Source organism: Leptodactylus fuscus, chromosome 9 (genome assembly GCF_031893055.1).
Source record: "Leptodactylus fuscus isolate aLepFus1 chromosome 9, aLepFus1.hap2, whole genome shotgun sequence".
In the NCBI taxonomy this organism is placed as follows: Eukaryota; Metazoa; Chordata; class Amphibia; order Anura; family Leptodactylidae; genus Leptodactylus; species Leptodactylus fuscus.
In genome coordinates, this window is record NC_134273.1 from 80,359,124 (window position 1) to 80,372,185 (window position 13,062).

Here is a 13,062-nt window from a genome sequence, read left to right on the forward strand (position 1 = left end):
CTAGAAGGTAAAGGTGTGTTGAATATTATCTACCCAATACTTTGCTTACAGAGGCTTATTCCAATTTCCTCATTCAGAACACATGTATGTTTGACTGATCTAAGTATGCACGTATATAAGAAGGTCGAGGGAACAAGTGAAGAAGTATTTGGATGACAACTATCAGTGGCCACTGAGCACATGATCTCTATCTTTGATGTCCGTTTTCTTCTTGTCATGTCCCACATCTTCACGTCCTGTACTAGGACAACAAAGAATCATAAATGCTCCTTTAAGATGTCTAGAATGCATCCATTTTAATTGGACTAATATCACCCTATAACATCTCTACCGCCATTAGGTTCTAGTGGACTAGCATCCCCATGTCCATTGTGCGCTGTATATTTGTACCCAATCAGACTTCTTTCTCGAGGTATAATTCTATAACCGCGGCCATATAAAGGTGTCATCCTACGTGGCAGTGGAGCCCCCTTAGGCACAGGTGTCACCGCCGCCTCCACACTCCTAGGCCCTACCCCTTCTGAACAGAAGGGTGAAGAGCCGAATATTGTGACAAGGCACCGTCTTAATGAACGACACATTTTTTTTGTGCTGCTGTTTTAAATGAAGACAAATAGCTTTGTTATGAAATACATTTTGTATTAATGGCGCGCAGACGTAAATTATGGATTCGTATCGTCTCCTTGAAATGCTTTTCACTTTCTAACAGTCAAATTGATTACACTATGATTATTTCATTAACACACCTATCTCTCTCATTAATTTTGGTTTCTAGTTCTGCTCGCTTAATTGATGGATGTGTCTGCTGAAAAAATACAGAACTTTCTCGAAAACTCACCCCATTATTACTGTCAGGGCTCAGATCAATGCTAATGAGATCGCAGACAGAAGTATAAAAAGCTTTTTTTTGGGGAGGGGGACCCTAATTTGTAGTACAAATATTGTCACTGCCCACTGAACACAGCGGGGGAACGGCGCAAGGCGTAATTATTACACTTTTTTTTATTTTTAGTAGACTATACTCATATTATTTTCTACGGAACTCGATTTTTTGGGGGGATAATTCCAATTTATTTTTATATTTGTAATTGGGTTTAATGATCAACGGGCGGCTATTCTCAGGTCTGCAGATTCCTAAAATATATTCCCATAACTGAAGGATGAATTAGACGACCGGATACTTCCGATGCTCCTGGTATTCTGGACATACGGTAATTTAGAATATTTTGGAAAATAAAAAATATTATTTCCCTTTATATCTGTGTAGTATTATATTATTCAGCTTATTTATTTGCTTTGTTGAGGGAGGGTGGAATAAATTGTGACATTGTATCTCTTCTTTCACTTCAAGCGGAAATATTGTATACTGGGGCTATGCTGACGTATAGAAGGGAAAACAATGAAAGAAGGAATAGAGAAAAGAATACAATTAAAAAAAGAAACAGATGAAGGGATAGATTAATGAAGAAATCAAAAAAATTGAGCGACAGACCATGAACAACCATGAAGACACAGCCCAGCTATATAATGGACAGAGACTAGATAGATAGATAGATAGATAGATAGATAGATAGATAGATAGATAGATAGGAGATAGATAGATAGATAGATAGATAGATAGATAGATAGATAGATAAAAATATAGCTTAAAAAAAGATAGGAAACAAATCAATAGAGAAACAATAAATGCATAGAACAGATTTAATCTGTCTCTGTCTATTTATCTATCTATCTATCTATCTATCTATCTATCTATCTCCTATCTATTTATCTATCTATCTTCTATCTATCTATCTATCTATCTATCTCCTATCTATCTATCTATCTATCTATCTATCTATCTATCTATCTATCTATCTCCTATCTATCTATCTATCTCCTATCTATCTATCTATCTCCTATCTATCTATCTATCTATCTATCTATCTATCTATCTATCTATCTCCTATCTATCTATTTATCTATCCATCCATTATCTATCTATCTATCTATCTATCTATCTATCTATCTATCTATCTATCTCCTATCTATCTATCTATCTATCTATCTATCTATCCTTCTATCTATCCTTCTATCTATCCTTCTATCTATCCAAATGTCTTCCCATGCTCTGACTAGAAGCTGTATCACTTTTTGGCTCGAATACAAAAAAAAACACTTATAAAAACACTGTTCCGGGAAAGGTTTGCTTTGGTTCACTTGTTTTGTGGTTTATTGAGGACTTTGGATATATTTACTGGACTCTGGATGAGCTGACAACATATTCCTTGCCTGCAGGGCAGCCCTCAATGCAGTTGCTCTAAAATATTATCCATATGCTGAGCAATGGGAATCGGGAGAGAGATGCAGTACCGTATACGGCCACTACACAACGAACAGTGCTGTGTTAACCCTAGGGGGTGTAAAGGTTGCAATTGAATCCTGTATACCGGTATTATAAATGGTTCATGGTAGTTGGGGGCCATGTTACAGATTTTACAGTGAAACTCGGGAGCCCCCCCCAAAAAACTATAATTCTCTGCCCCCGATTCCATGCCCTAATTATTCTCGTGTACGGCTACAACGTATATTTTTAATCGTACAGAAGCCGCTCAGTCCTTTATTTGCAAACGCTAACTATACGTTTCAAGAATTTAAATCAAGGCCCTTTCAAGACGCTACATTAAAAATAAAGGAGGCAGCTGAGGTTTTATTGATTCGGAACACATCATAAAAATAAAAAAAAAAATAAAAAAAAATTGCCAGGATTTTAAATTTAATTTTTTTTTTTTCCCATTTAGAATACAATGGACAGATAATCATCTCAACGTGATCAGCCAAACATCTTTACTTCTCTAAACTGTTAAAGATTTTAATTATAGCGGCTTCGAAGAGCAGTGGTCTAATGAGGCAATAGACTCTAGAGAATGTAAGTGGCTAAGAAGTGTGAAATGAGGCTGATAGAATTTTTTTTTTTTTTTTTATTCACCGTGGATATTTTGCATATCAAAGAGGAGTAAATTATTGCACGACAGACCAATAACCTTCCCCGCCTTTGGGAGAGAGCCGCATTAACAAAAAAACACTAGGTCCTCACCGTAAAATTAAACAAAAAAAATGTTCTAAAATAAAAAAAAATTCAAAAAATTTTTTTATTAATTTTTTTTGTACGTTCTCAGCAATTAATAAGAAGGGCAGAGAATAGATACATATTAATACGTTAGGTCATAAAATAGTTTTGAAATCTATCGTCTGGCTCCCGGAGTCGGTTTCGGTACCCCCCCCCCCCCCTTTGCCTCCCCCGACTCACCGCGCACGCATTTAAAAAAAAATGCCAATTATATTTTGATAGATTTGGTACCAAATGAGTATTTAGCTATTAGACATATTCAATTATCACATGTCCTTTAAAATTAAACCCAGGAGACAAATTAAACAAAGAGAGGGAAAAAAAAAAAGGTTACGGCTCAACCCCGCGTCCCGTTTTTGTTGAGTGTAGGCTATTATTTTCCGGCACCTTGCGAAGTGACAGTGTAGGATATATTTTTAGCAGTCGTACTTGACAGCACTGTCTACACACTAACAATTACCTCAGAACAGAGCTGACCCCTTACTCCCCCGATTCTGCATTAAAACAATGGCGCATCAAATTGTCCTCTGATGCTAATACGTCGGAGACTCTCAGCGTGTTTGTATTAAAACGCGTCAAGCAAGGCGAGCCTATTTTGCACTGGTATTTAAGGAAATGCATCTATTAATTAGCCAAGCACTCCTTTGCAATATGAAATTGTAATATTCCTTCCATGCTAGTAATGCCTCTCAAGTGTTTCAGGCACAAAGCCCCTAAAATTCATCGGCTAATTAATTAATTCGCAAATTAATGTGCAGGCTGTAAATTCAGCCACTCGCAGGATGATAGCTTCCCCCCTCCCATCTAGTGGGAGCTGATGGCAGGGAGATTTCTGGAGCTTCCGGGTCGTCATTTCAACGAAGGAATTAAAACAAAAATAGACAAAAATTTTCTAAAAAATTTCCACCCATGTTAGAATTTTTAACTCCCGGCCTGGATACAATTGGATCGGCGTATCGAGGCCGTGCGGGGCAGGTTAGAGAAGAATTTCCGACGTGAAATGTAACAGGAAACGTTGGAATGGAAAGAGACATGTATACACTGTGCTTGTCAATACTGATACCTATCACGAAATAATAAAATGGCGGACGCCGCAAGAAAGTGACAGGAGGAGGGGAGGGGGGGGTAGTTGATGGATCTGTGAAAAAAAAAAACGGTTAATCACCGCAGAGAATTTAGCCGGAGTGAGTTTAGTCGTCTTCCGCCGCTGATACATGACTCGGAGCTGGAGACATTTTTTTTTGACATTTTATTAAATATTAGTCACCGGTTTTTCCGCCACGATGTGTTTTCAGGACAGTTCAGTTCTCTTCATTATGAAGGAAAATGCGGTCCTTGGGTTTAAAAAATGTATGTTATGGGGACAGGTGACGGATTACTCCTCGCAGAACTCAATTTCGCAAACCTAAGTATCACCGGCTGTTAGACAAACAAAGTCAACCTCTCGGTGTCCTTGTGTCTCCGCACCCAGGTGACCATGTTCAAACAAGCAGAAAGTTGATTTAACGCTCATAATGACATCAGTTTCAAATTATTCTCCCCGGCCGCAGTCTATCTGCGCCGACCAGAGCGCTGACCCTAATTTGAGAAGGAACTAGCAATCAAATTCCCGAATTTTCTTATAAAACGCCCCCACGTGTCTTTTAAAGGGGCACTAAACCTAAAGTCGGCAGCTTATAAAAGTCCAGCTGCTCATATTACTCACACATCTGGATGCCGAGGTTCCTGGAGGTGATCGGCTTCTGAGATATGGAGCCATCAGTGAGGGATGGATTTTCTCCATGGCTGATCACGTATAATCAAAGAACCTAAAAGGGATTTTTTGCATTCAAAATCCTAAAAGGGGTTTATAAGATATGGAAACAAGGCTGCTTTGTTTCAGAAACAGCGCCACTCTTGGCGATAGGTTGATTTTGGTATTGCAACTCGGCTACATTCACTTTCAAGGGTAAACCTATAGGATATGCCATTGCTTCACGAATGGCGTCCAACCTCTGAATCATGGAGTGGCAGGTTTGATGTGGCCCCTTAAAGGTCTTCTCTGGACGGAGACACCCTGGTCAGCCATGCTGTAGGTGGGACAGGAGAACTGCTGTAGGCCTCCATTCAAGTGAATGGGGCAAGCCATTGGAAAAGGGAGTACCATCAGGTCTTACGCTTGGTTCACATCTGCATTGGAGTCTCCATCGTAGACTCTGCCTAGAATCAGAGGATCACCGGTTTTAGTATAAACCTGACGGACACCATTATAGTCTATGGGGTCCGAGGGTAACCGCTTTTTTTTTTTAGAGGACAGGCTCATCCCCATGCGGACCCCTTAACGATGGAGAGACCAATGCTAGTGTGAACCTACTGTCCGCAAGGCAAACCTACTTGGATATTTCTGTGACTCGAATAGAAACGTGCCACACACAAACTGCGATCTCTCCATTCATACAGCGCCTGGATTCAGGGGCCATCGACCACCTCACCAAGTGGACAAGGGGATGTGTGTTCTCCATTCTTGAGATAAGGGCATTTTTGACCAAATATGACATTTAAGTTGTGGATTGATTTTTCTACGATTCTACAAAAATATCAGAGACGTCAAATAAGATCTTCATCTGCTCGCTCACATTATCTAGAAAATATAGATGAGAAAGGACCCCTAGGACTGCTAGGTGGTCCGTATGTAAGGCCTGCTTGTATAGAGTGGAGCCCGCAGCGTCCTACATGTTCATTCATCAATAGATGCATTACAGAAGGAGGGAAATCAATAGCGGTATTTTACAGCCACATTATCCCGCACGGTGACACGGCTCTTATTGGCTTATTGGCAAACAGCTGTAATTTGTAAGACATTGTTGGAACAAATTCCCTCCATTATAATAAATATCACCATTGACATCACGTTGAAAATGTGAGTAACCGGTCGGCATCCAAACTAAAATCTACATCCGAAAGGGGCTTTCTGATACTCTGACATCGCTCACACATTGCCACTACCGAATAACATATAAAGCTGCCCGTACGCGACCATAGTCATTGGCACAAGGCTCGTTCAGCCGTCATCTATTCCTTCTGAACTCCCCTGCACATGCACGCTAGACTAGACTGGGCATGCATGTCCTAATAATAGGGGGAAGGCAGTAAGTTGCTGATAGACACCTCTATCTCAAGAGATCATGCATATGGAATCTCAACATGCCTAATCCTTCTTTTCCCCAACATCCTATGTCAGGAATAGTTGACACACCACTATAACAATAAGATAGCTAGTTGACCATGCTAAAGTCAGCTAATTGTCATGTTTATGGTCATCTTAAGGAACAGATCTAAGAAGGTAGTGGCCCATTAACTGGCCAAAGTACTACCCTATTAGTATTAAAGGGATTCTACCACTAAAACACATTTTTTTCTAGTTACCACGTCGGAATAACCTTTAAAAAGGCTATTCATCTCTTACCTGTGGAAGTGCTCTCCGCCGTGCCGTTCGTTCAAAATACCGGTTTGTACCGGTATGCTAATTAGTTCTCTCGCAGCGATGGGGGCGTCCCCATTGCAGCTCGAAAACCGACCGCAGCGCCGCCTCTCTGGTCTTCTGTATCCTCCCCTTGCTTCTTCAGCGTTTGTCGGACGCCTGCGCAGTATGCTCTGTTCGGCGAAGATTGCCGAACGTACTGCGCATGCGCGAAATTGCGGTGCCCGCACTATGGCTGGGACCGCAATTTCGCGCATGCGCAGTACGTTCGGCAATCTTCGCCGAACAGAGCGTACCGCGCAGGCGTCCGACAGACGCTGAAGAAGCAAGGGGAGGACACTGAAGACCAGAGAGGCGGCGCTGCGGTCGGTTTTCGAGCTGCAATGGGGACGCCCCCATCGCTGCGAGAGAACTAATTAGCATACCGGTACAAACCGGTATTTTGAACGAACGGCGCGGCGGAGAGCACTTCCACAGGTAGGAGACGAATAGCCTTTTTAAAGGCTATTCCGACGTGTTAACTAGAAAAAAATGTGTTTTAGTGGTAGAATCCCTTTAAGTCATCAATATCAGATTGGCAGGAGTCCGACACCTAGCACCTCCACCAATTAGCTCATAGAATCAGTTAGGCGACTACTGTTTTTAGATCAACGGCCAGTAAAGTCATGTTTGTCATTCACACAGCTCGTTCGCGACTCCGTCCCATTTAAGTGAATGAGGCTGAACTGTAATACCAAGCACTGCCACTATAAAACGTATGCCACTGTGAAGAGGCCGCAGTGCTGGTCTGAAAGGTATGGCCCCTTTAAATAGCTGATCTGTGGGGTGATGGGTATTGGAGCCACTACGATCTGATATCATAAGAAATCTGGAAAACCCTTTAACGTTCACATACAACTTACAAACCCCTAGTTAAGAACAGAACATTGTGGGAAGAAAGCCAACACTGACAACAGCTGGTAAGAAGTAATTTTTTTGGCTTTAGGTGTATATTCCCTAGTGGGTATCATATGGGCCAGTCCAAACTTATGTAAAGGGAACAGGCCAAGAAAAGCATGAAGTGTTCCTGTTAGGACCAATTTTCATTAGAGAGTCCAACTGAAACACAACCAATGGTGGACACCCAATGAAAGAGGTTTGCACGTTTAGAAAATCATTACTGTATTACAGCACCACACCTGCCAATAGGTTGTGTCTGGTATTGCAGGTTGGCTCCACTGAAGGGAATAGGGCTGACCTGCTCCACCACACACATCCAGAGGACGGGTGTGGCGCTGTTTTTGTAAGTAGGAAGCCATGTATTTATAATCTAATAATACCTTTTAACACCGAGATCCACCGATATAAGGAAGGACTGACCAGGCCAGATGACCCCTAAGACGGCTACAAGATAAAGTCCCTCAATAGCAGCCATAGGAAACTGTGACTCCAAATCTGCCTTATCATGGAGTCTCACAATCTTATCTAAATCCTTCGTCTCCACTCCAAGATGAAACTTTCAGATGCCAAAATGTATGAATGATGTAGAAATCTCTTTAATAATTAACACGTGTCCTCTATTACTTCACCCATAGAAATGAGCAAATCAGTCAGCGTTGCCAGACAATTTGTGCAAAGTATTCCCACTAATGCAACCCATGGTCCCGGTACAGCGCGGGGTCAGCTTTATTCTGCGAGTCCACAAAATGAGCCACATGTCCTTATTTTTCAAGGGAATTTCATATAGGAAACGGGTAATTCAGATTTATTTTTTTGGTACTTAACATAATCCAATAAAACTTTATCATAATCTCCACCATATGTAAATCTATAGACTATGCCGAGAGTCAAGGGTTGTACTTCACCTTAGGAACCTTGGGAAGAAACTGTACGAGGAGGGACTGCTAGAAATAATACTGGCGATAGCCCCAAGTGAACCGTCAAACCATCGACCCTCGCCAACAACCAACAACTCTTAACCCCAGATGAGCACCGGTAATGTATAGGAAGAACTCCTTGTCCAGTTGAGCAGAGTCACCTGCAGAACTCATTAGGAAGAGACATTACACCGCCATTAAAAATAGACAAGTAGCAAAAAAATTTCCACATCTAAAGTAACAATTCATGTAAAGGTGGCCAGACAAATTAGGCGAGAAACCGCCATAAACAATGACCACCTTAAGAGTCCCAACTCGCCCACTTTCACCTCTTCCTTGATGTTTGGAGAAATAGGGATGAGACATGTTGGGTTCGCACTGATAAGCCACCACCAGGGATGTCTAGCAATGGTTTACCACCTTCTCCCTATCGAGAGCACATCCATGCCGAAACTTCATTAGGCTGGCAGCTATCTATGGCGTGTGGGCAGCTTAAAATCTTCTTCACACAGTGAAATTTTTGTGTTGCCAAAACCGGAACTCATTCAAGAAAACAATAGGAGAAAGTTGGCGATAGATGCAATGATGAAATATATGACAATTTAGTTCATGGGATCAAAATGTTGGGATCCATCCAATGGAAACTTGTAATGGCTTGTTTCACATTTTAGTTACTAAAACTGGCGATACTGCTAAGTCAGACAAAAGGAATATCTACTGTGTCGGCCTCCTGAGTGCCAAACGATGGCGGATTTTGGAGTAAAGAATTTTCACACCACCATGCTAGATCCTTTATACCTGCAGGAGAGAAGCATTGACTACTCAAACATGTAGGCTTGGGTTGGCAGAACATTCACGTTTTGTCAACTGGGCGAGGGGTGTAGGCCACTAACAGAGTCCTCCACGAGGTGGCTTATCTCTCCAAAGAACTAAAGGATCGGGCTTGGAAATTCAACACTAAGTGTCGCGAGGCCTCCTGCTGAATTGGCCAAGTTTTAGATACAGGTCTTAACACCCCAAAAATAATACACTTGAAAATCTTATCAGATCGCTTGCAACAATCTGGTCAATTACTCTTCACGGGAAACCATAAAAATAATAGTAAGATCAAAACATCCACTAAAAAAGTTGACCAATGTATCGATGACCCGCAGGAGTCTCCCATTACATTCCTCATTGTAAGTGATCTTCTCTCTGCATCTATGACATGGGAAACTTCTAAAAAAAAATGTATTAGAAGGGCGAAATTCTAGAATTTTTCTCCTACACAACCACCACCATGGCTGTAAGACTGGCAGAAGACTTTCAAGCTAGTTCACACAGATTGTCAAGCAACGCAATTAAGAAGAAAAAGCTCTTTAGTTGTACAAACCTTGCGCAAGAGGTTGCAGTGGAAGGGCGGGCTGTCCGGGTTGGATTGAAAGGAGACCTTGACGCTGCAGAGTCAAGAGGTGCTGCTGCTGCAGCTGTTGCATTTGTAGAAGCTGTTGTTGAAAGGCCAACTGCTGCGTCGCCACTTGCTGCTGTTGCTGTTATAAAAGGAAGCAGAAAATTAAACATGTGAGAGGTCTGCGTTCTGCTCACTGCTGTAGAGATCCTGAGATCAATGGGGGACTTTCATTTCAAAGTGCTTCTGTTTATCTAGGTTATACTTCTATAGAGTGTAGACGCGTCTAATCTAGATTATTCTGCAGTTTTAAGCAACAGAGAGGAGTAGACCTTTGGCAACCCAGCTGTCATTGAATTGAAGCTCCCATCATGCTTCAGCAACAGCCAAGCTGGGGAAGAGATGACAGAGAAGATAGAACTATGGGAATTATGGCTCGCTACAGCTGAAGAGGTTTCCTCTATCACACATCTTTAGTGCAAAAATGAACGTACCGAACCTCAACATCCTAGAAGGGGAGAATGGAGAAGAGCGAGCTGGCCATGGATTGTCCCATTTTTCATATCAACATTACAGTATTTGCACCAAATAACAAGGATACTTTAGTACATGGTTGGTGAACTAGTGAAGACAGAGGACACGCACGTTCTCATGGTTGGATGCCAAAATTCTGGAATACCATAATGGATGAAAGAAACATTACACAAGCGACCATCTTTATAGTCAGATATATGGTGGATTAAAAATTAAGTTGTTAAACTGGCCATACACTCTAGATTTTGGGTGCCCATCATGTAGCCATACTATTGCACTATAGTGCAGGGTTTGAGCACCTCGGCTGATGATCATGCCAAACACTGGTATTTTTGGAAGCCAGCCAAAAAATATTCAGCACTGCCAACCAGTTTTCAGCAGATTAAAATCTGCGGTCAGCCAGCCATGAAAGCCTATTTGCAGCATCTACTTGTCATATCACCAATGTTTGTTAGCCGAAATAGCCAAATCGTCCACTGTTGCTGATAAAAATATAATTTGTATGGCTGTAGTCCAAGGTCTCCCATACAAGACTCTATAGTACGCTAGTGATACCCATGAAGTTGATAAATGTTTGACATGTGACACACAGTCCTACTTTTATGTACAAGGGGATGAATCCTTCTTCAGAACCCTGTGGCAGTCATCAAAGTCACTGGTGTACATGGAAATGGCAGAAGTCTAGTGACTTCCCAAACCAAGCACCGATGATACCGGAGACTGGCCAGAAGCGCTAAGAAGTTTAAACACCCTCCATACACATAAAAAAAGGACTAAACTTGGTAATTTCAGCGGGGCCGGGGGATGTCCATAGCTCCTGACTCTATCCCAACAGATGATATTGGTGGGGAGGAAGGATTGGGCATCTTGAATTTTAATCCAAACCTTTCATTCTAAGAAGAGATGAGTCACCTCCAGCTGACAACACATTACCAAACATATATGTGAATGGGGAGTCAAGAGGGACAGCTGTTGGCCAAAGGAGAGTTTGCCAATACACCTTCAATAGTCATTGACCACTTTTACTCGCTTAATGGATGGAGACTTCATCTACAATCGGGCTACCATGTAGAAGAAGTGCAATTAAGATGTAACCAGGGCAGACCTAATCTAACATTTTGACCACAGTCCAATGAGTGCTTAAGAAAATCAAAGGAGCCTTAAAAGACAAGATGCTATTGGAAGAAGGTCTAGCAATACTTATAGGAATATGTCCATCAGGACCACCCAATCCACATATCCTACTAGGACATATTGAGGTCATGTAAAGAGTCCCTCCATTTGGGACTACCCTTTATTTGATCAGCATACAATACTACACTTGTGGAGAGTGGAGGAAGAGTGTGGTTGACCCTGGTGGTAACAGCTGATCGCTGGGAAGGAGAGAAGTCAAACTTTTGGCAGTAGAAAAAAAATGATGCTGGATGACAACCAGCACTTTCCAAACTTTTTACCATAGGGATCCCTTAAAAAAAGAAAATTTAGGGGAATACCTACGACCTCATCTTTACTGTAGAAGTGCAAGCTCTTAACGTTACCAAACTCTTCCGAAGAATATCAAACTAGGTTCCAAGGAACCACCAATGTTCGGAAAAGCCTACTTAGTGGTTACAAGAACATGCCAATATTTGGGCCAGTGTACGACCAGTTTGGAGAAAACCTCAAATGAAAGTGCAAAGTGATCTCCAAAAATTACGACACCCTGAGAAATCCAGCCAAGGACACGAACAATCAATAATTCCCGTGCGCAATAAGAAAATCGCTTTAAGGTAAATATTAATAATCCAGGTAAGGTAGAAGTGAACTCTAATATTTTTTTTTTTGGCCTCTATTTGTTCCCACTGAACGCCCCCTTTACCCTTCTAAAACTAATACATAGAAAAAAAAAAAAAATCCCATAGCCGGTTACTTTGAAATCATTAATTATATTCAACGCTAGAGACGTAGCCGCCTGTCTCCGCTGGGATTCGAACCGTGAACCTTGGAGGTGTTAAGTGAACACGCTGCTTTTCTCAGCGCACCGCCCGAGATGCTTTTAAGTACTCTGTTTATCACTTCTGACATAAATAAATGAGAAAAAAATCAGACCTTTGAAGAAGAAAAACTTCATCTAATATTGTTAATTAGCCATGACAAACGATGAAATAACATTGTAAATCTTTCATAGAAACAGCGACTCGATTTTAATTACACACATTCATAATTTAGCAAACAACATCTTACTCGAGCAGGAGTACACTACTCCGGGCTCTAGACAGATGCATTGACTACCGCTAAGTACGCTTTTTCTATTCTCGCCGTTCTCGCGTCGCCTCTCTTTTGTGTTCCCTTTGTTCTTCGCGGACCCAGGCGAGGTATTTTACTTGATAAGTATCTTTCTAAAGTTATTTATCGCACAATGGGAGGATGACAAAAAAACTTTTGTTGTCTCAAACATCAACACATTGCACCAGTCTGGCTTTTTTATTGTGCCAGCCATAAGAGTGAAATAAAAGTACAAAAAAAAAACCTCCCCACAACATAATAATACTGTAGATTTCCTCCGTAATTATTCCAGGAGATAGAGAGATAACGTTGTGCAGTTGTACAATAAATAGAAGGAAATTATCTAATATCCCCGATCTGCTGGGAATAATATCAAGGTGGAGATCTTATACACTCCACGCAGATCTGCTGGAGAAAGCGGATTAACTCTTTAGATGACATCGAAGTGCCT

General features: G+C 41.4%; 1 protein-coding gene across 10 annotated transcripts in view; it reads right to left on the reverse strand.

The window, feature by feature from the left end:
* FOXP1 (forkhead box P1) overlaps positions 1 to 13,062 on the reverse strand; it is a 497,110-nt gene that overhangs the window by 57,852 nt on the left and 426,196 nt on the right. For all 10 annotated transcript variants that reach the window (XM_075287502.1, XM_075287498.1, XM_075287500.1 and 7 more), the window contains one exon: positions 9,798 to 9,954. In XM_075287502.1, coding sequence (XP_075143603.1) covers positions 9,798 to 9,954 — 157 coding nt within the window. The remainder of the gene's footprint in view (positions 1 to 9,797; positions 9,955 to 13,062) is intronic.